The sequence below is a fragment of the Mastacembelus armatus genome, chromosome 22, assembly GCF_900324485.2.
Source record: "Mastacembelus armatus chromosome 22, fMasArm1.2, whole genome shotgun sequence".
Taxonomy (NCBI): Eukaryota; Metazoa; Chordata; class Actinopteri; order Synbranchiformes; family Mastacembelidae; genus Mastacembelus; species Mastacembelus armatus.
Genome location: NC_046654.1, coordinates 1,218,420 through 1,244,763, shown reverse-complemented (window position 1 = coordinate 1,244,763; position 26,344 = coordinate 1,218,420). Strand labels below are relative to the sequence as shown.

The 26,344-nt window shown below is 45.7% G+C and overlaps 1 protein-coding gene across 1 annotated transcript in view; it reads right to left on the bottom strand.

Moving 5' to 3' along the window:
* syne2b (spectrin repeat containing, nuclear envelope 2b) overlaps positions 1-26,344 on the bottom strand; it is a 105,702-nt gene that overhangs the window by 22,911 nt on the left and 56,447 nt on the right. Inside the window, exons 65-107 of the mRNA XM_026305251.1 lie at positions 24,091-26,158; positions 23,285-23,619; positions 22,738-22,882; positions 22,318-22,518; positions 21,905-22,164; positions 21,413-21,572; positions 19,713-19,868; positions 19,272-19,412; positions 18,957-19,133; positions 18,706-18,843; positions 18,375-18,560; positions 18,122-18,235; positions 17,764-17,916; positions 17,567-17,680; positions 17,205-17,342; positions 16,428-16,562; positions 15,795-15,866; positions 15,040-15,192; positions 11,394-11,693; positions 9,178-9,387; positions 8,872-8,994; positions 8,657-8,772; positions 8,042-8,150; positions 7,655-7,789; positions 7,354-7,512; positions 6,954-7,148; positions 6,592-6,681; positions 6,379-6,498; positions 6,058-6,252; positions 5,808-5,981; positions 5,426-5,557; positions 4,768-4,961; positions 4,469-4,607; positions 3,966-4,211; positions 3,156-3,308; positions 2,854-3,030; positions 2,402-2,557; positions 2,129-2,272; positions 1,765-1,935; positions 1,528-1,661; positions 1,251-1,455; positions 797-979; positions 334-441 (exon numbers count right to left, since the gene is read on the bottom strand). Of these exons, the coding sequence (XP_026161036.1) occupies positions 334-441; positions 797-979; positions 1,251-1,455; positions 1,528-1,661; positions 1,765-1,935; positions 2,129-2,272; positions 2,402-2,557; positions 2,854-3,030; positions 3,156-3,308; positions 3,966-4,211; positions 4,469-4,607; positions 4,768-4,961; positions 5,426-5,557; positions 5,808-5,981; positions 6,058-6,252; positions 6,379-6,498; positions 6,592-6,681; positions 6,954-7,148; positions 7,354-7,512; positions 7,655-7,789; positions 8,042-8,150; positions 8,657-8,772; positions 8,872-8,994; positions 9,178-9,387; positions 11,394-11,693; positions 15,040-15,192; positions 15,795-15,866; positions 16,428-16,562; positions 17,205-17,342; positions 17,567-17,680; positions 17,764-17,916; positions 18,122-18,235; positions 18,375-18,560; positions 18,706-18,843; positions 18,957-19,133; positions 19,272-19,412; positions 19,713-19,868; positions 21,413-21,572; positions 21,905-22,164; positions 22,318-22,518; positions 22,738-22,882; positions 23,285-23,619; positions 24,091-26,158 (8,914 nt within the window). The remainder of the gene's footprint in view (positions 1-333; positions 442-796; positions 980-1,250; positions 1,456-1,527; positions 1,662-1,764; positions 1,936-2,128; positions 2,273-2,401; positions 2,558-2,853; positions 3,031-3,155; positions 3,309-3,965; positions 4,212-4,468; positions 4,608-4,767; positions 4,962-5,425; positions 5,558-5,807; positions 5,982-6,057; positions 6,253-6,378; positions 6,499-6,591; positions 6,682-6,953; positions 7,149-7,353; positions 7,513-7,654; positions 7,790-8,041; positions 8,151-8,656; positions 8,773-8,871; positions 8,995-9,177; positions 9,388-11,393; positions 11,694-15,039; positions 15,193-15,794; positions 15,867-16,427; positions 16,563-17,204; positions 17,343-17,566; positions 17,681-17,763; positions 17,917-18,121; positions 18,236-18,374; positions 18,561-18,705; positions 18,844-18,956; positions 19,134-19,271; positions 19,413-19,712; positions 19,869-21,412; positions 21,573-21,904; positions 22,165-22,317; positions 22,519-22,737; positions 22,883-23,284; positions 23,620-24,090; positions 26,159-26,344) is intronic.

Here is a 26,344-nt window from a genome sequence, read left to right as displayed (position 1 = left end):
GGAGGGATCACCACAGTCTGGACTCCTGCTCACTGTTACCCCCCCATTCTCCACTCAGGTGGAGACGACTCCTTTAATAATGGAGCTTATCTGACAACCTGTGACGTTTTTTAAGTTTCTCAGTACAAGAAAGAAGAATCTGATTTCTACACTCACAGAAACATAATGTGTGCATCCTAACCACATGTGCTTATTATCCAAACTGGTTTAAACTACAACAAAAAGACCAAAGAGCACAAAACATTTCCAGCTACTACATTTTCTGTTTTGTTCAGCAGGTTTCAGAGAATCAGAACATACAGTCACTCATTCCCTTCGTTCACACTGTCCCACCTGGTCACCCGTCCGGGCCACATCCTGCAGACGCTGCTGCCAAAGCTCCAGGTTTGTCTCCAGTAGCTCCAGGATGTTTTCAAACTCCTGCAGCCGCCCCAGCTCCTCCTACACACAGACACACCGTCATTTATAGGTCACTGTGACACCTAACACCCCATGGAGGGAGTACAGTGAGCAGGTGCCAAACCCTGGACTAGATACAAATATGCTTTGAATCCAACTTGGCTTTACACACAACAAACAGCAGAAGATAACGAGGATACAAAACCATCAAGATAAGCAACACATTACAGTCAGTTTCAGGTTTGGAAACCACAGCGTCACTTACTGGTTCACTGGCAGCTGATTTCAAACAGTGTCCTCAGACCAAATATCTCACTAAGAGTCACAGTGGATATAAAAAGTCCGGTCTGACTGAGCTAAATCCCACAAACAGACGCTTTCATTCATGAGGTTGTACCTGCAGCTGACCCAGTCTCCCCGACAGCTTCTGGCTGAGCTGCAGGACCCCACGTGACAGCAACCTGCTCTCTGATTGGACCAGACTGGCAGCTGAAGGTTCCAGGTGGTCGATTAAGTCCTTGGAGGCATCCAGCACCCCCTGCAGGTCAGACTGCAAAGTGTCTGTCCTGTCCAAGAGACTCTGCAGGCAGGCAGGGACAGAGTCATGTAAAAAGAAAAACACAGAGACTGAAAAGCTTCTGCCGCCTGTGGTGCTGGACATCTGTACATTTCCTCTGTACCACACAGCTTCTTTTCCTCAACGATCCGCTTGAATGAATGAAATAATACAGAAAGGAGGAAACCTTCAAAGTTAAAGCTAAAAAGCTTCACCTTTAACCTTTAGTTTCATCCTTTCTGCTTCACTGTGCTGGTTTATTACAATGATTGTTCTCCTTTGTTTATTTCCTCACCTGAATATTGTTGATCTTGACAGCGACCTGTTCCTTAGTGTCGTCTTCTCCAGGTGCTGCACTCAGAGCAGATGTGGTGTCACTCTGTAACATCTGCAACCGCTGAGAGAAAGACGTAGCCGACAGAGCGTAGACCTCCCAGACCTGCAGGATGCTCTGACTCCTCTGCAGCTGCTGGTCCAGAGCTCCAGACACCTCCGCCCAGCTGGAAGACAGAAGAGGACTGTGTGAGAGATTCTGTGGATGTGCGAGTGTGTCATGCAGGCGTCTGTCCCACCTGTGTCGCTGTCCGTCCAACTGCTCAGTGAGGAGGGCGGCGGCGGCAGGACTGATGACGTCTCTGAGCGAGGAGAGGGTTTGGTTCAGCTCATCCCACTCTGCCTGTGATGCTCCTGTCTCCTCATGAAGAAGCTGCGTCCAACACAACAAAGTCCAGAGTCATCAGAGGTGCTGCTGTAGGTCTACATGAACCATCTGCAGCTTTAGGACATGCTCTACATGCAGGAGCTCCTACCTGCAGCCTTCGACTGATAGCTGTTTGTGCCTGCAGAGACAGCTGAGGGCTGCTGTGATAATCCACAGTCTGAGATGTTCTCACTGTTCTCAGCACCAACGTATTCAGGTTTTTGTCCAAACGGTCCCACAGCTGCTGAGCCTGAACCAGTCTGAGTTTCACTGCCTCATTCTGAAAAAGACAAGACGTGATCTGATCTGATCAGACGGAGACACTGACAAGTACCAAACACTTGTGTTACCAGAGACTTTAGCTGCTCACACAACCACAGCACGGATAAATTCTGCATACTTTTCATTTTCATTTATTCTTTAAATGCTGGTCTTCCTTCCAGTACAGGATGTTGCTGTTTGTTGTCTCCTACCTGCTGACGGAGGGACGCACAGGCCTGGATGGAGTCGTCTGTCCGAGAGATAAAATCCCAGCGGCTGTTTCCTCGGCCGTCACGAAGTCCGTCTCTCAGCTCTTGAAGAGCTGCAGACTTCTGCCTGATCTTCTCCTCCAGGTCCTGACACACACACAGGAGGAGATTTTAAACTGTGTGTTTAAGTTTCATGAACCGACTTAAGGGTCAACAACCCTCGAGGAACATGACTTAACTAAAATATTCAAGCTGACATAGCCAAGTTCCTCTGACCTGGCAAGTGTTGATGCTCCTGTGGAGCTCCGTCTGGCTGCTGGGCGTCTGAGCCGAGTCAAGCCACAGGTTCTGATCTGTAATCCAGGTGTTGATTTGCAGCAGTCGGGCCTCGAGCTCCGTTCTGCTCCTCAAATCCTGCTGCAACTGGTGAACCTGAAGATTTCAGTCAGAAATGACAGTTATTCTGTATCTCACTAAGCATTTTATCAATTTAAAGACAAAGAGGAAATCAGAGCCAAACAAAAAGCAGATTCATTTTGTGATGAAGGTTGTTCAGCCTGTGGCCTGTGACCCCTCTGTTACTGTAGGCACCACAGTGATCCCAAATTTTTGAAATCAGATGTTTAGAAAACCAAACACATAGAATACGAATATAGAAAACTCAGAAACCCCGTTCACTGCAGGAGAAACCAGTAAGTGGACCTTGAGTCTGGATTTTGTTGTCCGACCTGAGAGTTGAGCGTTTCCTGCAAACTGAGCCACCGATGATTGAGACAGCTCTGGTCCTCTGCAAACCGGTTGTGTTCATAGCGCTCCCTATGGTCCTCCTCAGTACTACAGATCAGAAACGACTGGTTGACATAGTCCAGGGTGGACTGATGGGCCGAGATCTCAGCCTGACAGTCCTGAGAGAAAAGTCATGGATGGAAGAGAGAGAGTCAGCCTGACAGCCTCTCAGGACCGTGCTTCAGTGCAGCACCTGATAACACTTTTCTAATCAGGAGTGTTTCGCCGTTCAGTCCATCTCTACCTTGCAGTATTTTAGAAGCTGTGTGAGATCAGTGTTAGCGGAGGAAGCTGGGTCGACTCTGCTGCGACGCTCCTGCAGCTGGGACTCAGCAGCTCCCAGCCAGGCCTGCAGCTCCGGCATCGCCCCCTGCTGGGTCAAGGTCTTCATCCACCACTGAGGAAGAGGAGAGAATGTTGTCAGTGTTTAGTGAATGACCAGTCATTTTAAACGAATATTCAGGCTGTGAAGTTTTAGTAAACATCTGGAAAAATACCTTTACGTCAAAAACAAAACGAGTCTTCAGACACATTAGGAAGATTTAAAACCACATTCATGGCCTTAACTTGGGAATACAAACCCTGAGTATTCACATGATTTCCTCAGAGAAGAGAAGGAAGCAGCAGAGCAGACAGAAATAATAAGAGCAGCAGGAAGACGGAGATACAAGGGAATGAAGGAGAGAGGGAGCTGAGAGGTGAAGAGGTCTGGAAGATAGAAGAGCAAAAGAGAAGGAGTGGGAAGGAGAAGACAGGTGAGAGAAGAGCCCTCAGGATGGTATTGTGCTGCACAGTGGGCATCTTTAAACTAACTGTGGTCTGACATTCAGAAAAGCAAGAATTCCTTTTGTTTGCTCACTTCACCATTTAAATGAACTGTGATCAAGTGGAGTAAAAAACAAACTGCAGATTAAAATTTAAATAAAATTCGTAAATATTCAGAAAAGAGATTAGACTGAAGGAACACTGAAGAGGACTGTGGGGTTAGACTGTACCTAACAGCCTGACTGCTGGGTGTATTTGTCTTATGGAAGTCACACAGGAACCTCCTCACCTTATGCAGAGTGTTCTGGACCACAGGGACATCAGCCTGCAGACTGGACCAGTCCAGCTCTATCTGTCTGAGCTGGGTGTTGATGGAGCAGAGATCCAGGCCCGGACTACAGGAGGGAGGAGCAGCTTCATCCTTCAGATTTCTATCGGAGTCTCCGTCTGCTTCCCACATCTGGACCAGGCGGGTGCCGGCACCTATCACCGCCACCTTCAGCTCGGATTTGGCCTCCAGCTCTTTGATCAAAGCCTAAAACATAACCGGTCTGTGAGATTCTGTCCCTTACATGAAGAAATAGCCAAAATACAGCTGGTGTGTGCTGAACATCAAAACTACACGCTCCAGTTCTGTTTAGATCTACATGTATGTGGACAGAGCTCAGGATCCTGAAGTCCAGTCGGTATCAGGGCAACAGGAAGCTTGAAGCTGTGGTCACGTTTTGTTGCTCGGTGTTTAAAGAGAGAGTAAATGTATGGAAGGTTTAGGCCGTCTCAAACTCTACTCACAACGAGCTGCAGGTAGTGGTCCCGCCTCCGTTCAGCATCCATCTCCTCATTGGCTGAGACAGTCACCTGACTCCATCTGTCAATCAGCTCTCTGGCCAAGCCCATCCAGCCAACCAGTGCAGCAGAGTCATGAAGAAACCTGTTGATTGGTGGAAAACAGCACATTCAATATCACACCTGTCATCATGTGGAAGGTCACCTGTCAGCAACATGGGGAAAGATGCTTTTTCAATGTGTCAATAAAAATATAAGACAAATTCTAGTCTTTTCACTAGTAATGGACAAATCTCATCACGTACCTGCTGCTCAGTTTCCTTTTTCTGTCCAGGTTGGTGCGTTCACGCTCTGCTCTCCTGAGCACAGACCTCCAGTGCGTGTCCAGCTCGTCGGTGGGCACCACCACAGCTTTGCACCCCAGCTTCTGCAGTCGGAGCCCCGCCTCCAGCATCCGACTGAGCCGCGCCTGGTTCTCCTGCAGAACGACACCCAGCTCCTACCACACAAACACACCTTTACGGCACTGACACACCTGTACACATGCAGACACTAACACTAACACATATGTAGACACTGTAAACGCACCACCTCCTGCAGTAACATCAACATAAAACATTCTGCTCGGCTAATTTATCGTATTAATGTTGATTCTGAAAACATAAAACTGAACCTCCATTCATGTTACTACATACACACCTTATTGACCACTGGACACACTGCATCGCCTACTGTAGGAATAGCAGACACATTTTCCAATCCCACAGCAGAGTATTAAGAGACATGAGTCTCAGCTCAGCTAATAACTCATATTAAAGCCAAGGAACATCATGTGCCTCCACAGAAAACAGCCTTTTGCTTATATTTCAGCCCTTCAGGTTCTGAGTGCAGCCTGGACAATAGTCTCCACATTAGCAAAATGCTCCAACGCTCAGAGAGAGAACACTGATTAATGAAAATTACCTGGTAGGCAGAGAGCTTCTCTGATATCTGCTCCTCAGAATCACCCCCATCGTGCATCTTGGGAAATGAAGTCTGGATGTCTCTCAGCAGGGAGTCTGACCAGGCCCTGTCTGCTTCCCACTGTAACCACAACTGAGGGAGATGGTGCAAGAATAATGGATAATATCAGTTATTAGCTTCTTATAGACTGACTTAGTTACTTTGGTGAACTGACTGTCCTTTCTGTTTGAAACCCCATTTCACAGTACTCCCAGTTTCATAATTACTTATGCACAAATTAGGATTTGGAATATAGAAGAGAGAAAACATGTATTGATGGCCTTTGTGCTTTACTTAATATTTACTTTCTTTGGCAGTAAATACTCTGCTTTGTGTGTACTACCTGTAATGTTTCCTGCATCCTGGTTCCCCGCTCCAGTCCGTGCTGCTGCAGTCTGGCCACCTGATCCTGCAGGCCCGTCACTACACCCTCCCACTTCCGGAGGGCGCTCTCTGGGAGTCTCCCAGTCAGGTACTGCAGGATCCTGAAATGATGGCCCAGGAACTGGAAGAACGTCTGATAACAGAAAAGGTGCATAATGTCAAAGACGATGATTTTAAGCTTTTATTAGTAGATATTATTTCAAACTGACCCTGTGTCTGCTGAGCTGCTGCTGGAGCTGAGCTCTGCCCTGCAGCTCCGCATCAGGCGTGAGGCGTTCAGAGCCCAGAGTCAGCAGCTCCTGGATGCTGTGGAGCAGCCGCTCATACATCTGCTGCAGCTCCACGCTGCTCCTCAGCTCCTCACAGCAGGAGCCAACACCTCCCAGGGCAGCATGGAGCTCATCCTGCACACAGGAAGGACACGCACTCAGCAGGGTCAAGCTGAACCGTCTCTTACTTAGGAGTCTCTTTATTCAGTAAACTTCACTGCTGCAACACCTGACCCAGGGGTTAAACACGCCGTATCATACCTGTAGCTGTGCAGCCTGGTGGACGAGAGGGGCAGGTGGGTCGTGTTGCTCGGCCTCGTTCAGCAGCGACTTCACCTGCTTGACCTGCAGCTGCAGACGCTCCTGCATCTGAACCACAGCCTAGGAGTTAAACACATGCACGCTGTGACGGAGACGTTACGGCTGTATGTTCCTGCCTAGTTAACAACTAGTAATGCTCCATGGACACAATACCTGCAGCTGCGTTCCACTGGGGTCACTGGTTATTTGGTGGACGGTCGACTGGTTAGAGGTGAAGGCTGCATGCAACTCTCTGAGGTTTCTCTGTGGGTTAGACAGACGCTGTAAACTGTGCATGCAAGCACGTGTTTTCTGCTGAACAGGCAAGAAAAGGTTATTTCCATTCAAACTCATTGTTGGACTAATAATAAAACAGAGTATATGAATGAGGCAGATTCATTTTCTTTCTGTAGGGAAGGTGAGTTACTGTAACGCTGATACAGGCAGGGGGAAACTCACACAGATCGATAACACTGACACACATGATTAAGATCACATGTTAAAGTTATTTAAACATGTCAGGCCACTCTTCAGACCTGTTGCTGGGCAGTCGCCTCCTGCAGGTTTCTGAGCTGCTGCTCTCTGCCTGTCGCTGCAGCTCGGACCACAGGAAGGACTCTGCTCAGGTCAGCGACGCAGCGCTGGACACGCTCGGATCCCAGGACACCACCGACCTTTGACCCTAGAGAGTCCAGCTCGCTGCCGAGGGTGGCCATCTCAGCAGAGAGACTCTAAAGGGACAGAACAAAATAATGTCAGTGAGACTGTAGAACTTCAGATGTCATGGATACTTTTTTTTTTTTTTGGTCAGTTTTTTTGGCATAAGGTGCGAAAACAGTGAAGTTTGTGTGAGATAATTCAGCTAGAAACGTATCTCAGGTAGGGCAGTGATTTTAATTTCTGGACACTATCTGGACTTTAATGAACGTGAACCACCTGCAGCTGCAGAAGCGTCAGCTGTGCCTTTTCATCCTGGGAGGCCCCAGCAGGCGGGAGCAGCAGGGAGCTGATGGAGGACAGGGACAAGGACGTCCCCCACAGGACATGAAACAAACCCTCGTCCAGACTCTGGTGGGAGCTGGTCCCAGAGGACACCTGCAGTCAGGGAGGTCAAACTGTTAAATGTTGTCCTGCTGCGTCTCTGATTTATCTTGAAACTCACTGGAGGTGAGGTCAGATGTCACCGCCTGAGTGTCATATATTACATATATTAGAAACACTGATGTCTGGTCCTCACCAGACTCTGAAGCTCTGCAGCTTCATGTCCCAGCTCTCTCAGGTGGCTAATGTGGGTTTGGAGCTCTTTGAGGTTTTGTGTGCCAATCATACATCCTGCTGTTCCATCACCGAGCCGCAGAGATGAGTCTGTCACCTTCAGAGAGAGGAGAGAGTCACAGAGAAGCTGTCACGTATAGAGAGGGGGAGAAAACCATCAGGAGAAAAGTCAGACACACAGGACTGTTATCCAGCCCTGCGGGAGTTCCCATAACACCAAAGACACAACAAAGTGCCTCCTGCTCAGAGAAGGTGATAATCAAGCCTGGTGAGAACACCGATTTTCTTTGCTTTTCTCTATTTGCGAAGTGATAATCAAGCACTTCAGCACTCATGATTAAGGGCGTACCTCAGGGGGAGGAAGCAGCCAGCTCTCCAAAGCCAGCAGCCGACCGCGAAGGTGATCCCACTTCTTCTGAGCAGAACTCTCCTGCACATCAGCCCCAGCAGGAGCCGACCTGCACGGGCAGAGAAAGCTGAAAATTAACACTTCACTTCATTTCTGGTTTCCTTTTGCTCTTCCTGTCACTTCTTTCTCTGAGCCGGTGCCGGACTGGAGCTGTCTGCTCCTGGTCCTGCTAGTCTCCTCTTATATACTAAAATGTTTGGTTTTTATTTATAATAATAATAATAATAATAATAATTTAGAATTATTTATTGTATTATTTATTTTATATGATTTAATATTGATTCTCATGATTCTTGTTTTAAAGTTTGTCGAATCAGAAACGAAGAGCAGATACAGATGGAAAAGTGATTTGTTTGATTTGAACTGAGGATGCTGCGGCTGTGAGACACCTCGACCCGCTGCCACAGTCACTTTCGGATGATGACGTCACCGTGTTTTAAAACAAAAACAAGAATCCAGGTTAAACTAGGAAAACTTAGCACCCGCACATTATTTTAAAGGGCGTCGTATGTACAGCAGAGAGCAGAGACAGCGATAATAGTATAGTTCCATTACTGTGGGCGGTGTGGGCTCTGGTCCTCTGGTTCTGGGCTGTACAGTCGAGCTCTGCTGCCCTGCCGGGCGATGGCCTGAGTCAGTCCTCTCTGCTCAGTCAGCTCCTGCTCCAGCTCCTGCCCAACAAAAACGCCACATACAGAAGACTTCAAATACTGAGACCAGAATTACAGGGGTCTGTGTTGGACCCTGGAGCAGTGAGGAGGGCCCCGTACCTTCTGCTGCTGCAGGCTGCTCTGCCTGAGGAGTCGGTTTCTAGGTGAGGACAAGATCTCCTGGACACTGCCGCTGCGCTTCAGCCTAGACTGGAGGTGGCGCTCAGGGTGAGCTAAGGACTGCTGTGGGCAAACACAGGAAATTATGATGTATTCATCCTCACTGAGGAATTCCTCCACATCATTAGATCCACATTAGTAAATCCAAACATCTTAAACATCTATACAACCATATGTTACTGACCAACACCTGATTCTCATTGGTATAAAGTCCACAGTCTAAAAAGTCGTACACCCTGTAAGCACCTGTCCCTGTGGCTCCTCCTCTCCCTGTCGCTCCTGAAGCAGGTGCTGAAAGGAGACCAGGTTCCCCTTCAGGAGATCCAGTTTGGAGAGGAGCAGCTCAGCCGCCTCCTGCTGGGATCCCACAGCTCCCAGTTCGTCCTGCTGCACGTTAGCGACGGGGCCGAGTGACGTCAGGCTCGCCGCCTTCCGCTCGATCTCCAGGAGCATCTCCTGCACGTTAACACAAACACACCCTCATCACTAAACTGGACAAAATGACTAAACACTTTTATTACAAGACTAAATGCAAAATTTAAATCGGGTGTCAAATTTGGTAGCAGGTAAAATGTATTTTAAACAATTTCCAGTAGAAGGAAAAACACAGAAGCTGTTTTATCTTTTTTTGCTACTTAAATATTGTTATATCAGACAAAGGTTGATGCCACACCTGTTTTTATTTGACTTTTACAGTCTCTTTCTCCTCTTTCTCTATCTCACACCTTAAACAAAGATCAAAACGGTCGATAAGCTCATTTAAGAACAATGTGAAGGCACAGCCGCCGTTTGTTTGCTCACAGAGCTTCAGCGAAAGATGACGTGTCCCTGAAACTTTAATGGAGGCTCAAGTTTCTCTCTCCGGGTCAGGAGGGAGGAAAACACCTGCCGAAGCTCTGGCCTGTGAGGACATGACTCTACCGACTGAACATTATTACACCAGCAGCTGCGTCACCAGACACCAAGTATCTTTAAAAACATACCAGTATGACCAGTTTCTAGCTTTTCTCCACTTAATGACTGAGGAAACATTTTAATGATGTCCTTACTTCACTACATTCATCTGCCTAGAGGAGGCACTACGCACAGTCAAATGTCAATGTTTATTTCTGCAGAGTTTGCAGCCTCTAAAGCAGAAATAATGTGAATAAAGCAATTATTCAGAATCCAGACTCTAGATATGACTCATTAATAAGACTCTGATCTGATGGAGGCTTCGGTCTGAACACAGCTGAAGTTTCATTGGAATAAATCAGTGTGTCACACATTCAGTATGAACCGAAGAGGCTGCAACGTGTTCTAACGTTTAGTCTGAGACATGTTTCCAACTTCAACACCTGACTTGTTGATTTTTGTCAGTTTGGTCGTCAGCTCTGCAGCCAGACTGCACCCTCAGTGCAAACAGCAGCAGCTGGACTTGTTTCTGACCTGAGAACAGTGACACACAGTTTGTGTGCAGGAACGATGGTAAGAGCTCACATGTACGTTAAAATTTAAGGGCTCAGGGCAGTGGGAATAAAACAGAAAAGTCTGGGTAAACAAATTGTGGTAAAACATGATCAGTGCAACTTTTCACAAATCTCCACTTTAATTAGGTGAAAATTAAAAACATCTACTTTTTTTTGCAGCTCGTAGTTTATAATGAGTGAATGGGCTTAAATCAGCCCCCTGATGTTTATTAATAATCAATAATCTAATCTAATAAACATTTTAGACCAATGCATGTTATGTCAAAAAGAAAATAACTTAATCATTTGACAAGCAGCAAAACTAATTTTAGAAGCAGCTTGTGTTAAACACAGTCCGACCCACAGCAAATGTATAAACATGACTACTGTGTTGTGTGTGTGTGTGTGTGTGACCCCTGACCTGTGACTCAGACCTATAACATCCAGCTGTTGGCTCACACACGTCAACGTGTTTCGGCTGATGAACTTTGACCCCTGCCTGTAGGCAGCCAGATGTGACTGATGTTCTTACATCATGTACGAGGTGACGACAAAGCAAAGCAGGACAAACGTGAACCTGAGCTGATCGTAGTTTCTTAACTTTGCTGATGTTGCAAGATTTGAAATAAGCAGCGTGAGTTTGAAAAAGACTCGGCATGTTTTGCTTTTGAAGCTTAATTGTGCAACTTGAAATGTTTGCAAAGTCACATGACCTGACTGCTGCTATTCTTAGCTGCTTATTGTGCACAGACAGACGATAAGCAGGATCATGATCTTAGGCTGAAAAACTAGAACTTTTAGTTCTTCAAGCAGTGACTCTCTTTGTTGTCTTCAAACAGGAACTGAAACAAAATATATTTAAGAGGCTCCTTTGTTTTTGGTAAATGATGCCTTTGTTTAATTTGTTTATTATATGTAACCCTGGTGTCTAAAAACACTTTTCAGCCATTTTTATCCAGATGGTTTTGACCTGTATGTCCTGGGAGTGGCTGGTCCCTGGGAGGCGGAGCCTACCTGACAGGTGAGGAGTTGCTGCTCCACGAAGTCTTGCATGGTTGATGAACCGGCAGCTCTGGCAGCTACCAGGTTCCTCTGGGCTTTCTGCAGCCACAGTTCAAGCTGTCCGACCTTCTCCTGGCAGACATGGAGGACACCTTCACCGGTGCAGGGGCCAAATGGGGGCCCAGGCTCCTCTGGTCCCTGGGACACAAACACAACACATCTGCCTGAGCCTCCCTGCTCCAGGATCACAAGTAGAGGAGAGGAGGAGCTGAACTGGGTCCTGAGCAAACTGCTGCTTAAAGTTAAAGCTACCTAAACAGGTTTCAGCGGTTACTGATCTGTACACAGTAGAAGCTCTAATTCTCCTCCGCTGCCTCTCTCAGTCCCTCTCTGCTCCACCCACCTGTGGCAGAAACCACTTCCTGAAGCGGTGGCAGGGCTCCAGTGACAGCGACTCTTTATCACAGGTAGAGTGAGAGAATGACAGTGAAAGAAAAGAGGCCTGAGGCTACAGGGGTGGAGCTGAGAAAAGGGCAGGGCGAGCCTGAACTCTGAAACCTTCCTACTTCCTCATGACACAGTTCATACAGTCTGCAGCTGATCATTTGTTCTATCAGAACCTTATCTAGAGGCTCCAGTGTTCTTCAGCTTTTACTCTTTTCTACCTCGACATTTAAAGCTGCTCATTAAATGACATTTATTTGGTGCATGTGCCCTCAAACTTCCACAGCTCACACACAATAACTGGGATTCCTTCATGGCTCAGGGCTCAGGATACAGTTGCTGCAGTTACTACTGAGGATCTGCTGCAGCTGTAACAGGAGGCGAACACAAGATTTCAAAAGCCTCACCAAGGAACTTTTAAAAAGTAAATCATCATCTGGAAATAATTCTCTGCCATAGAAAGAGCAGCACAATAACAAACTATATTTTGATCCTGGATAAAAATGAAACTGTATGAAAAGTAAGTGGTTCAGTGTGTGAGAGATGTTAATGAGGGAATTAGTCACAGCCCAATTTAGTGATTTCACATTAATGTAAGTGCACAAATCACTAAATTAGGCAACAAAATTAATATATTAAGGTCACAACTGATCAATCATAGGCCACAAATCATTAAATTTAGAAATAAGAGTTTAAAAATGAGCTTTTCCTGCTACTGCCTGGGCTCTGTGGGATCGTCAGTTCACAAAGATCCATAAAGGAACAAAGATGTTTTAAAGGTAAATACAAATGAAACCAGTACAGGGTTGTATGTGAGTCACCTCAAAACCACAAGCACAAGGATGTGTGCCAGCCAAACCCAGGATCCATCAAACCCTAAACCAACAGGTAGATGGAACTGTGGTTCTGACAGCCCAGTTTGTGCAACCAGACCCCACCTTTGCCTCTGTTCTGAGGCCTTGTTCTGCTGAGACCCTGTCCCGGGCTTTGTCAAGTCTCCACTGAGCACACACTGGTGAAGTTACTACACTGTGTCTGTAAGTATTTTGTGTGTGTGTGTGTTCTGGGCAGTATGTGTGTGTGTTCTCTGTGTATATACTGTGTATGTCTCCAGCTCCTCTGGGTCCCCCCAACATGCAGGCCCCACCCGTCCCTCAATGAGCTCCTGACACAGAAAAAGAGAGACGGAGGACGAGATCACTGTCGTGGGTTTATTTGTGCTTGTTTGGATATGTAGACAGAATGGAAAGACAAAAGTGGAACAACATCGTACAGCACATGCCAAGTAACTAAGATGTCTCAGTACTGCTGCTTGCAGGTGAAAACTGTGCAGCTCCACAGGTTTCAGCTCAGGAGCTGCTCCTCTTAAGATTCACACCGAAGAACCGATGACATTATTAATGAGCCTTGAAAATCTTGCACAGGAGCAAGAAACAGGATTTTTGGATTATCTGAGTACAGTCCCTATAATAGTAAACTAGGAGTTACATGGACTTCACCTGCCAGCAGTAGTGTGTTAATCAGTAATCATGTCAAACCAGTGCATTTTCATGGCCTGAAGTCGTTTTCCTAAAGGCTGAGCTGTAGAGTGAAGACTATATATACTATATATAGTAATATATAGGGACTGAGCAGTTCATGACTCAGTTAATCAATCACCTCTGTAAACAACAGTTTGTCGTCAGGTTTAGCTTATGGAAATACAAAAGGCAGATGCATATAAGGAAGCAAACACGTTTCTTTTAAGAAATATGCTCTGCATTTGCTGGTAAATGAGCTCAGATATAACTATTTCAGTCATCGCTCCCTGTACGATAACATCATGAAACATAGTTCAAAACTGACTTTTACAAAAACATATAACCCATCACAATTAAGGTGCATGCAAAAGCTTATTACAGACTGTTAAAAACCACCCACCCCACGTGCTAAAATACAGTCGGTCTGTTTTTGGTAAAACAGGGACCATCACCCAACCACCCACATCTGTCTGAGCTGTGTACACTGGAACCACATCTCAGGGCTTTCCCAGCTGAACAGGCAGAGGATGGGCAAGCCCAGTAATCCTGCATGTAAACACACGTAAACCTGGAAAAGGTTCATCTCTGGCACACATCTGGTTTGATCGGATTACTGAGCGCTATCCTTTATTTTAGTTTTCATAAAGCAGAAATTAAACAAACCAAACATCCAGTGTAAACACAACGTCCACAGCTCTGAACCAACATCTGGAATTCCCTGCCATGTAAATGCACTGAGGACTGAAAGTGAGACATTTCTAGAAGAATCAGGTCTATGGCTGGTGTCGGACTCAGGCGCTCTAGACTGGATTCTAAAATGAATGAAGATTTTGGTCTAGAAGAATTTAGGAGATCTCACATTGTGGAAGGGAGTCAAAGTTCCCATAGTTATTCTAGATGGCCCATCTGGAGGATTTGTCTATAAACCTTGATTCTAGAGGGCACTGGCTGTTTTATGGGTGGATCTGGAAAAGACTGGTAGATCCACAACGGGAACAAAAGAAATTCAGTGTTCAAGATTTGGTTCAAAAAGACGTGGAGTCCTAAAATTTGGTTGTATAAAAAAGTGTAGTTCTGGAAATAACATTTGAGAAGAGTAGCTCAGAATATAGAGGAATTTAGGAGTTTCAATATTCTGGAAAAAGACTTATTTTACAAATTTCTGTAGGAAGCTGTAATCCAGATTTGACTACAACACATTGGCTGGATCTAGAAAAAAGGTAGGAGATCTTATATTGGTCATAGAAGAAGCGGGTTTTCAAGATTTGGCTCTAGAAATAGAGGTTTGCATGTTCTTGTAGTAGCTTTGGTTCTAGAAAAAAAATAGTTGGAGCTCCAATATTCATTCTAGAAAATTCTCTCTGAAGCCTTGAAATCCTAACTTGATTCTAGATTCAAGGTGAATCTGGATGAAGTTGGGAGATCAACTATAGGCTCTAGAAGAGTGGTGTTTTAAAGAGTGGAAGATCAGACTTTGGTTCTAGAACAGAGTGATTTCTAAAGTACAATCTAGAAGAGGATGAAGGTTTTGTGATTGGTTTTGGAAAAGAAATGACAAGTCTAAGGTTTATTCTACAAGAGGCAGTAAAATCTCTTCTTTCCATGATGATTTGGAGGTTTTGCTCTAGAAGCAGACTTAACTTAGACTAAAAAGAAGTGGAGAAGTTCTAGATAAGCAGGTTCTAGCTCTAGGAAATAACACATCTCTGCTGCGGCCCAGAGTCGGGACTGGAGGCTTTTACGGTCGAGGTTGTGTTTACCATGCTCTCAGGCAGTGACTGGGTTGTGACTGTGCCCAGGGGTTTTGATGAAGTTGCTTCTGTGGTGTCAGTGGGGCCCTGGACCTCCTGAAGAAACATGGGCAGGGTTAGAAGATCAGTCAGGTCAGTGGTTAAATACACGGATCGTTTAGTCTAAAAAGGTCACAACTGGATCAAAGCCACACAGTTACTGACACACCCATTAAATAATACGTCACATCTTTTTGGTTATAACATTATAAAACTCATTCAAAGGCTCTTATTGGCACTTTTCAAAACAATCCTTGTTTCTTTCAAGATCAACCTGGAAATGCAAAGTATCTTTACACTCTTTACACATAAACCACAACACAAGCCTGAAAATCCTAAATCACAACAGTAAAATGAATTAAAGATTAAGGTTGGTGATATTCTGTTTTCTCCTTATTGTCATCAAATGCCATAAGATGATTAAAACCAACAGTGAGTATCTGTTGGTTTTCTCTATTTCCATTTGTTTCTACTGAAGAATCTATTGCCAGATACACGTCGTAGGTTTTTGTCTTTTCACTGGATTTGTTGACCATATTATTAAAAACACTTAGAATATCACCAGACTTATCAAAGAAGCTAAGAATTTAGATTTTATTATATTCTATTTCATCTTTGTATTGTTTCAATAAGAGCCAGTGATGATGTCTGACAGTTACCGGTTTCTCTTCTCCAGTCTGCTCAGAGCTTTGTCCAGCCGCAGCTTCAGTCTCTCCTGGTACGACCGACTCCTGGCACCATCAATGACAAATATTAAAACACAGCAAAATCTCAAGTGGCTGCAGGGCAAAACACTGATGACAACCTTGCACTTATTCATTTGTACACTGTTATACTGCCCTCTAGTGGAGGCTGAGGAAGAAAAGAAGAACTGGAAACTGCAGTGATGAAGAGATGCAGAAGGAATGATGGGATGTGATGAGTAGGGAGATGGTGAGGAAGGTGAAGGAACTGCCAACAGTGATGTGGAGAGCAGAGTGACCCAGGTCAAAGAAGGTCAGAGATGACTCATACAGCTGTTTCAAATGGTTTAATGGGTTTAATAGGAGAGGCTGTGTGGATTTCTAACATCAGGGTATGGTCTCTCTTCTCTAAGAGTATTAACTTTCAAATACTTTCCTTTAATTACTTCTGTTAGTTGCTACGCATCCAGTGTGGTAAGCCCCTCCCACCTAAGTTTTACACAGGTGACCTTGGGTAACAAGCAGCTCCGAGGGGAAAAAGAGGTTTAAAGAAAAGAGAAAGAATGTCAGATAAGAGGTTTGTCCACAGTAGCTCTCAGTCTTCATTACCTCTGGAGAAGAGCCCAGGAAAACATCCCAGAGCCACCACAAAACACCTCCTCCACCTTCTTCCACTCTCTGCTCCTCACTCCCTTTTTTCTCTGCGCCTTCTTCAGCCTGGAGCACGCCCTGATGCTCCCGCTGCTGACACGGAAACCGATCATGTGCAGGGTCACACGGGGGTCGGGTCAAAAGTGCATCTGGGACACTGAGCTGTACGCTGGCCACTGATCCTGCTGCAGCCAGAATCTATGGTTTTAGCCTTTACCTCTGAGAACGTGCTTGTTCGTTAGTTTATTTTTTTACAGTAGCAACGTTACATCCAATGAAAATATTCTAAATAGTTTTATTATGGTTTCCTTCCAGATTGTCCCAGACATATTTTGGTACCTCTTCACTTAACTACAGGAGTTTAACATGACGGCCAGTTTTCAGTGTGGAAATATTTCACTGCTAATACGTTTTGGCTTGGTGTCCCAGAATGTACCGGAGGAAAAACAAACATTTTCAACTCTAAACACGCAGGGAAAAATTCCCAACAAATGTGTTAGTAACTCACGTCAGAGTGGGTATGCATGCACGTTAGTACCAACAGGTCTACACTTTGGTCCAACATACCAGAAAGGATCAATCAACAAACCTTTAAGAGTCCCCTCTCAAGATTACAGGGGTGAGTGTTTGATTTTCAAGTGAGTGATGTTAATTTCACGTACATGAGAATAAACAGTAAATGTTCTGATGTATTCAACAAGAGAAGTGAGACGAACGGCTCCCTGGCTGCCTTACCTGAGAACTGTCAGGGGTCCTGGACTGTCTCTGTTCAGGTGAGGACTGCTCCACAGTCAGCAGAGTGGCTCCAGATCTCTTCAGTACATCCTCTTCAACATGAACTATGCTGATGTGACCCTGCTCCGTGTCTTCGTTCTGAGACAGTATCGTTTTGTTTCAATTGATTTTTGCCTGTTTTCTACACAGGTTTTTATATTTGCCAATAAATCCTGTTTTAAGTGAATCCCTCGTTAATATTTAGAAACTGAAAATATTCAAATCATCGTCTCCTAATCTGCTCCACCGCTCTGAACCAGTAAAATAAGACAGTCACCTGATAACAAAGCACAAAACATAGTGTGGACAGTGAACCAACTCACCTCTGCCTCCTCTGAAGTGGATTTCAGGACCTGGGGCTGGGAGGGGGTCTCCTGGGCCTGAGCCTTGGCTTGGATCGGAGTCGGGGGCTGCTGGATGCACAGAGCAGGGACCTTCTACAACAGCAGTAGAGGTCAAGGGTTCAGTGCAGGCCACATCCATCATGTCAGACTGACAGTTTGTTTGACGACTAACTGACCTTCTCTAATTCCAGCAGCAGAGTCTGGAGCATGTCCACCACAGTGAAGACAGTCAGGGTCTCCTCAGCCTTCTCTGGAAGACAAAGCCCTGGTTTACACTTCTGGATCTCAGCCACTGTTCTCCTCATGGACTGGATCCTCTGCTCCACGGCCTGTACACACAAGAAGAGCATCCAGATAAACAGAACCAGATGATTAAAACTTCATTTTCTGTATTTCAGTCTTATAGCATAACCCAGTGCAACAGTAATGAAAAGTTTCACTGTTCAGGATTGATAGTTTCAGCCGTTAAATCCTGAGCTCACTGACTCTGACTTGTCTTTTCTACTACAGACAATCACCTTTTCCTTGACTCACCTTAAGACTTTCCTCTCTGGGGCTGGGGAAAGCCTCTGGAGATGATAATAAGGTCTTGATCTCAGCCACATTGTTTTCCATCCGCCGGACTTCACTCTCAATGGCCTCCACCTCCTACAATCAATCGGTAAATTTGATCATTTACAAAACTGAAAAGTACATGAGCAGTGGGATCAGGAGCTTGGTAAAGAGAGGTAAGCCGACAGAAGAACTGAGAATAACAGGTGTTCAAATAAAAAAGATGAACTCTCACAGCAGCAGCGTGCTCCAGCTGGGACAGAGGAGCAGTGAAGCTGCCCTGGACGGTGGCCACTTGGCGATCGGCTTCGAGCAGCTGGTCCTGGAGAGCCGTGACATCACAAACCTGCGACATTTCCTGCAGGACTGAACTGAAGCCCTGCAGAGTCGTTCGGATCTGAGCAGAGTCATCTAACACCATCTGCAACACAAAACAGTTTCTGCTCAAAAACAACCAATGAAAACGTTTTAAACTTTTAAAACGTGTTGTGTCTCATCTCCTGTACGTGAAGCGTCGAACAGCTCGCACTGCACAAAGACGGGGTGGTAGAAGACGGTGTACTGACCTGCAGAGCGTGAACATGGCTGCTCAGACATTTAGCTGTGGTGTAGGTGCAGGGAGTAGCGAGCCATGACTGAGCGTCAGCCATCCAGCTCTTAGAGCTCTTGATCATTTCCTGATGCTCCTGAAGCCACGTATGAATCTTCAACACAAACAATATGACAGCGTCAATAACTAAAACAGTCATTCTGTTCTTGTTGAGTGGCACTAATCGGTCATTAAAACAGAAAGCACAAGCAGGGAGTAAGTCCTGACCTTGCTGAGGAGGGTGGTCCTCTGCTCGGCTTGTTTGGCCAGCTGGGAGTGGAACTGCTGGACCTCCACCAGTTTCTCTGTGAGGACCAGGGCCTCCTCCGGCTTCTCCACCTCCTGCATGTCCACCTCCAGCGCCGCCAGACATGAGTGCCACACGTCCAGCTCATCCCACGCACGCTGAGCATGTACAAGCACATGAAGACTGGGATTTACTTGCTGGGGATTTGTTTAGTTTATTTAGACATGAAATCGTACATCAAATATGACAGAAACAACACATACAGAAAAGTCCAACTCCTCCATGATCTGACCTACCTTCTGAGTGAACTTTGCCTCCATCACTGTGGGGCTTCTCTGTTCCAGTCTCTTCTGAACTGACCTCAGACCAGCCTGGATCTCACACAGCTTTGCCACCAGCCTGTGGACGGGTCCACTCCTCTCGACTGCCTCTCCCACCTGACCGACCAATCAGAGAGAGACATATCCAAAACTTCAGCAGGAAACAGGTGTTGGTAAGGACTATAGAAAATGCTAATCCTCTTTTGTTCAGTGCCCCATATTATAAACAACTGTATCCATATACAGGGAACTATCTGGACTAAGTTTATTTCTGAATCACATGCAGGCTTTGATGTCTGTGATTTGTTTTTTGCTCAGAACAAAATTTCCTTTCAGCTTCAACAGTTTTTTTTTCAGGAGGTTGCATTCTGCAATGTCACCACTAGGGGCTGCACCTTTAAGTCTACTCCTACGTACCTTTACTTCCACTCGTTTCAGTGACGGTGTGACTTCCCGCAGTTGGCCTTCGATCTCGGCTGGGATCTGCGTGTGCGTGTCAGAGTACTTGATTTTCACCCTCTCCATGATGTGCTGCAGCAAAGCCTTCTGGGTATACAGCTGGATGTGGATCTCCTGAACACCACAGAGGGAAAACAATCTTGTGAATAAACTTTTTTCTGCAGGAAAAGTAAAAACATCAATATTTGCTGTTTCTTTTTGTGACATTTTAGTGCCACAGATCAACTTTGTGACAACCAGTGAAAAAACAAACCCCTTCCTCAAAAGAACTTTCCAACATGCAATATCAGCAACGTTTCTGTGAGAACAGGTGAAACTTTACAGAAACCTCTGTGTCCTTAGTTTTGTACAGTATTTGTAACAAAAAGGACCCAGACACTGATCTTATGTCTCTGTGAATAAACCGCCTATAAGCTGCTTTGTTAAGTAATCAGCTCTCTGCTGTGCTGCTTTCATCAAACAGAGCCTACCTCTTCAGTCCTTCAGTTCCTCAGCAGTTAAAATCAAGTCTTTTCACCTCAGCCGGGCTCTACTTTACAATAAGAACCAACATTAAAATGGAAAAACTGTGACAGATGATACAAAGGAGGCTACCTTGGTCGGAAAACGTCCGATTCTCTGCGGACGAGGGAGGTGCATGTTGTATGGGAAACTGTGTGTGTGTGTGTGTGTGTGTGTGTGTGTGTCAGATACAAAGGGAGGGAGGAAGAAGAGGGCATGGGGAGACAATTTCTTTGCCTGACAGGGGGGCCATGGGGAGAACAGAATCTGTGAGAACGTCTGTTCTTGTGCAACTATCACAACTCAGACATTTATATATTTTAGAGAAGACAACACAAATATTGATAGCCTGTACATTTTCAGACTGGGGACTCTGTAGGAAGGTGGAGCCATTTTTTCATTTTTTGTAGAAGACATTTTTTCAGGGCCTCACTTCTTGATTGAGCCATTTGAGGGTTAAGACCTTGTTTTAGGGGTAAGGTCAATACTATGTTTACATAGAGGTTCAGGTCTAAGACCTGTGTTATGTCAGTGAGTGTCCTCACAAGTACAGAGGCAAAAGTGTGTGTGAGTATTTGTGTGTGTGTGTCCATGAAAATGCATTGGCCACAAAAGCCACCTGGAAGATCCACTTTCAGTAGTGAACAAAAGGTGTCTGGTTCAAGAGTAGGTTGGGGTAGGGAGCTGTGGGGTGATGGAGGGTTGTTCAGGTCTTTCATCAACACAAACCCCTGCAAGTGTTTCTGTGTGTGTGTGTGTGTGTGTGTGTGTGTGTGTGTGTGTGTGTGTGTGTGTGGATGAAAAGTGTAGTGGATGGGGACACGTTGGCTCCTGCTCAGGTTTCGGGACACAGGGCAGAGTGTTTGTCTGAGTTGGTGGTTGGACAGAAGTGAACACAGAAAAACAAAGAGCCTGCAGGCCTGAACATTCTGTTACAAAGTTTTGGTTGCTAAGTTTTGAAACAGTTGTATGTTCCTCGTGAAGCGATAACATCAACACAAAAGGCCTGTTTACCGGTGCACATGTGCCCCATAGGGTGATGGCAGCACTGTGGATTACTATGTCTACACTTGTGTTGGGTCCTGCTCTCACACAAAATCTGCAGAGTGGATGCAGAACTAGTGGATGAAGCCAGTGTAAGAGGAGGAGTGTCCCACCTGTAACTCCTTTGTGCTGCTGGTCTTCTCCATCTCTGACAGAAGAACATCTGTAGTCTCCAGCCAAACCCGGACACCCTGCAGCTCCTCCCAAGCTTTTTCTCTCTCCTCCAGCTCCAGTCTGGCTGACTCCAGACCCTCCTTGCTCCTCTTTTTCACACTGTGGAAACACACAAACAAATGCATCCAGCCATCTAAACTATCACGTTATAACCTCTAACCTTCAACCCACTGAAGTATTAAATATTAAAATATTAAAAACTTTTTATTTCATATGGGACAGTTGCAGACCACATACTCTTACTTATTAGTCTAAATCACAGGGCTGTTAGTCTGTTTTTCTTTTTAAATCTCTAAATAACATCCGAGTTATCCGACGACTGTTGGACTGTAGCTTGCATGTTAAATGTACGATCAAATGTTCTTCACCAGAACTCTTCAGCAACATTAAACTAAATAAAGCTACGTAGTCCACATTGAGTCACATCTCACCTGCCGTATCGGGCCTGCATGGCCTGCAGCTGCTGACAGAGAGGAGTGGGAGGAGCCTTCTCCAGGTGGGCGGGGACACCCAGTAGTCGAGCGGTGCGCAGTTCCAGTGCAGACAGGGATCGATGCTCACAGTCCAGTCTGTCTTGGTACTGTTCCCAGGACTGCAGCAGGTCATGGAGCTCCTCTGGGGACGCCTTCACCCACGAGCCATCAGGAAGCTCTGCCTCCACCTGCTCCAGGACAGCAGAGGCCTTCTCCACCTGAGAGGAGCACGTGTTAAAACAATACAGCCTTAAACTGTCTGGGCTGTACAGGAATGTGTTTCTAACACCAGAGGTTGAATGCTTTTTTTTATGTTGGATATTTTGAGTGCTGAATGTTCTGAATGTATGTCTGTATTTACAGCAACTTACACTCTTGGTGATAACAGTCCATTCTGTAATTCTCTGTTCGCTACGAGTTCTCAGCTCTCGTGTGCAGCGCTGTAGTCTAGATACCCGTTTCCAGATAGTAGTCACGGCGGCCACCCTGCCTCCACGACAGCTCTGCTCAGGGCACCACTCCTTCAGCTCCTCCAGGCGCCTCAGCAGGAACTCCACCTCCTCAGACAGAGCCTGCACAAAGACAGACTGAGCTTTAGTGTTGAGGAGGAAAGATTATCAATCAAACAGAACTTCCCTAAAAGAGGAAAAAACAACTAAAAACAAATTAAAAATACTGGGTCTACTTTTTCATTAATGTCAGACTTCACATTTTTGGCAAAACGCATTTTTAAAAAAGTAAAAGTATGGTGGCCAGAGTGCTCAAACCTTGTGGAGCAGCCGGTTACCTACTTTGAGCTTTGCCTCCTGCTCAGTGCAGTCAGTGAGACAGGTGATTTTTTGAGAGATACGTTGGACGAGGCTGTTCTCCGCACTCTTCACTTTCTGGATGATTTCATCTTTGCACTTGATGAAATTTTTGTGATGTTCTGCGCATCTGCAAGAAAATACATCTATTAAAGAAAAACTATTGTTTTGACCCACATACACAAAAACATCTGAATGCACTGAATGACCATGTAGTCTAACGTCTGAGGGATGTCGTTCAGTCTCTGACAGGTAATGTGTAATGTGTAATAGTGTCATTTGTCATAACCAGTATGGACTTCCTGTTTGGGGACTTTTATTTTGTAGGGTTTCCTCACTTCCTGCTGCCTCTGGTATCTTTCCCCCAACTCTATTTCCCTGTTCTAGTCACCTGATTGATTGTTTGGGTATATGTTGTTGCCATTTTCCGTTGCTGGTTCAGTGTCTGTGCATTTACAGGTTTGAGTGTAAGTGTGTCACGAAGGACGTCCGAGCAGTTGAAGAATCAGCCTTTTATTTATAAATCCAGTACCTGCTGAGCCACTCCAGTCGGACATGGCCCCTCGCCTGGAGAGAGGACATCCTCACCAGGAGCTGACTCAGAATATTTTCCTGGAGCTGCTCTACCTTCTGGGGGGACAGGTAAGGATGCAGATCAACTTGGCTCTGGAGCTTCTCCACATGTGTCTGAAACTGCTGCTGCAGAGCAACCAAAGCCCGCTGTGTTTTGTCCAGCCTCTCAGAACAGAGTCCAACAGAACCCTGCGGTGGCAGGAGAGTGACCTCGATGTTCTTCAGGAACCACACTGCTTGTCTAACAGCACAAATGTAGCCCCTCAAAGACTCCCTGGCTTGGGTAATGTTCTCCTAAAACATAATCAAACACAAGTTTTAATAGACGCTGTAATCAGCACAGAGTGTTGCAAAGTTGAAGAGGGGAGCAGTTCTGCAAAGTGAGAACAACAGACAATTTGTATTAATTCGGTAGACCTGGGGGTGGTTTCGGTTCTAACCCTACTGATTTTTTATAAATTAAGTACATGTCCACCCACAGTCTTAGACTTATCGAGACTTGAATGGGTCAAATCCTTTGAACCTCATCTAGAAACAAATTTTAGTCAGTTCGACTAAAGAACAAATTCCTCCCTAAATACAGTACACAGTGTTTAAAATGACACAACTCAACTGTTTTTCTTAAAATAAGTGAAATTAAAGCAAATGAACTTTCAAATTCATCTCTGACTTTCTAAACTCATCAAAACATCAAAGTTTATGGAAACAACATTTTAAAATGACAAAAGGAATCTAAAACAATAAAATGACAATAAGATCACTTGCCATGTGTGTGTCACACTGACTGAGGACTGTATTCTTCAAAGCCGTGAGATCTTTGGAGCCACTTCCTTTTCTGTTTCCCTTCTTTTGCTCTAGAATATCCAGTGCTCTCATTCTCGACTCTACAGTATTTTTCAAAACCAAGATTCTCTGGTACTCCTTGTTGATTGCTGTCTCATTTGGGTCCAACACAGTGACTTTCTGGAGTTCCTTCTGGGTCTCCCAGAGAAAAGCTTGGGTGGCTTTCTTCTCTGATTCCAGGTCCAGGTCCTTCAACTGGTTCCACTCAATGATGCTGAGGTTGTTGTAGTGTGTAATCTCCCAGATGTCAATGTTCTTCTCATTCTGTTTGAGCCTCTGTTGCTCTGCACTGAGCTGCGAGGGGTAGAGGTCAGCAGAGATTATCTGAAGTTTGGAGCGGGCCTCCTCACACAAAAACTTTATGAGAGCAAACTGCAAAAGAACGCTCTGACAGATTTTGTACTTCTCCTCCATGTCCCTGTTGTCTTCTTTAGCCTGCTGGATCTGCTGCTGAATGTTCTCCTTGAGGTCCTCCACACGCTGCCTTGTGTTCAGGTACCTTTCGTGATCACTGGCTTTCATTTCCAGACTAGTCAATTGGCTGTGAAGTTCAGAAATGGCCGAGTACAGTTCCCTTGTCTTTTCCTGGGGAATCCAAGGATGCAGAAGATCCACCTGGGACTTGTGCTTCAAAATCATGTGTTTGTAAGGTTCCAAAGCTTTCAGGGACTCGTTTGTGAGCGGTAATTTGTGCCTGTTGATATCCGCTAACATCTGCCTCAGGCTTTTTTCAATGCTGACAAGGGTTTTCTTGCTTGAATCAACAGCCTGGATGAGATCATCCAGCTCGGTTTTATTGTCCTTCTCATAGCTGCTAATGGCTCTGATTTCCTCCTGGAGGCTGGTGAGCTTTTCAAAAAGCTGACAGTTCTCTGTGATGCTGAGTTCAGAGGACATGTCTTTACTCTTCATTAAAAGAGCCTCACAGACTGCTGCCTGCTTCTCAGCCTCAACCAGGGTCTCTTGGATCTGACGAACTCTGCGATCAAGTTCAGCAGGGCTCCTGAGTTCACCGTCCACACTCCTGGAGGCCTCTCTGTGCAGATGAGCAACAACCCAGGTGTCCAGATCAGCAATCTGCTCTGACAGCTTTTCTCTAGTTTGCAGTCCTGACTCTACCTCTCTCACAGCTTTGGCCAGCTTCTCACTGGTCGACTTTGAGAGTCCCTCAAGGGATCCAAGAGAGGAGCGCACCATGGGCACCTCCTCAGCCTGGTCCAGCTGTGGAAGGAACTCTGTCACCTCCTCCACCAGTGCCTCCAGTTGACCCTGTTTGGCTATCACCTCACACTGCAGTTTCTTCAGATCTCTGAGCTGCCAGTGAACTTCTTCAGGGAGGAGAGCCACCCTCTTCCTCCGGCCCTCAATGTCAGTGTCTGTTTGCTTAGCCCAGGCAAAGCCATCCCTCATCACCATGATAATCTTTTCCATGATAGGATTGCTGCAGATCTGGGTTTGGGAGGTCACTAGTTCCTCTGTGTGGGTAAGCTTGTCTTGAACCATCTTGAGCCCCTCTCGTATCTCTCTTGTTTCCTTCTCCCTTTGTGAGCTGAGGAGCACTGCTTCTGAAAGCTGCTGCAGATGGAGGTATTTCTGGTGGGCAGCTTTAACCTCAGCATTTGCCTCCATCAGCTGCTGCTCTTTCTTACAATTCCACTGAGTACCCAAAGGAGACTTGGTTTCAAGGTCTCTGCCAATTGTTTCCAGGGATTCCTGTAGCCCTGATATGTCAGACAGAAGGCTGCTGGTCTCGTGAGAAAGGGCATTTGTGTGATGAAGCGTCCTCTCCACAACTCTTTCCAGACCTCTCCACTTCTCTTGGAGGTTCTTCAGCTCAGCCTGTGCAGCTGTTCGCTCAGACCGGCTGAGCTGGGGGCAAAGTTTGGTACAGGTCACAAGCAGCTGCCCGAGTACTGTTCTATTCTCCTCCATACTTCTCTGTAAGGAGCACAGCTGCTCTGCCTCCTTGGAACTGCTCTGCAATGGGGACCTGAAAGGAAAAACTAACTTTTAAACATCATGCGTTTGACATTTGGGCATCAGGTTCTACAACACATGGGTCTAAGAGAAGCTTCTTTCCCTTTGTCTTCAAGATTTACATTCCAGTCAACAATGCTATAAAAGATCTTGGAGCCATCTTAACCTCCAAGCTTCAGTTTTAGAAAGCAGACGACAA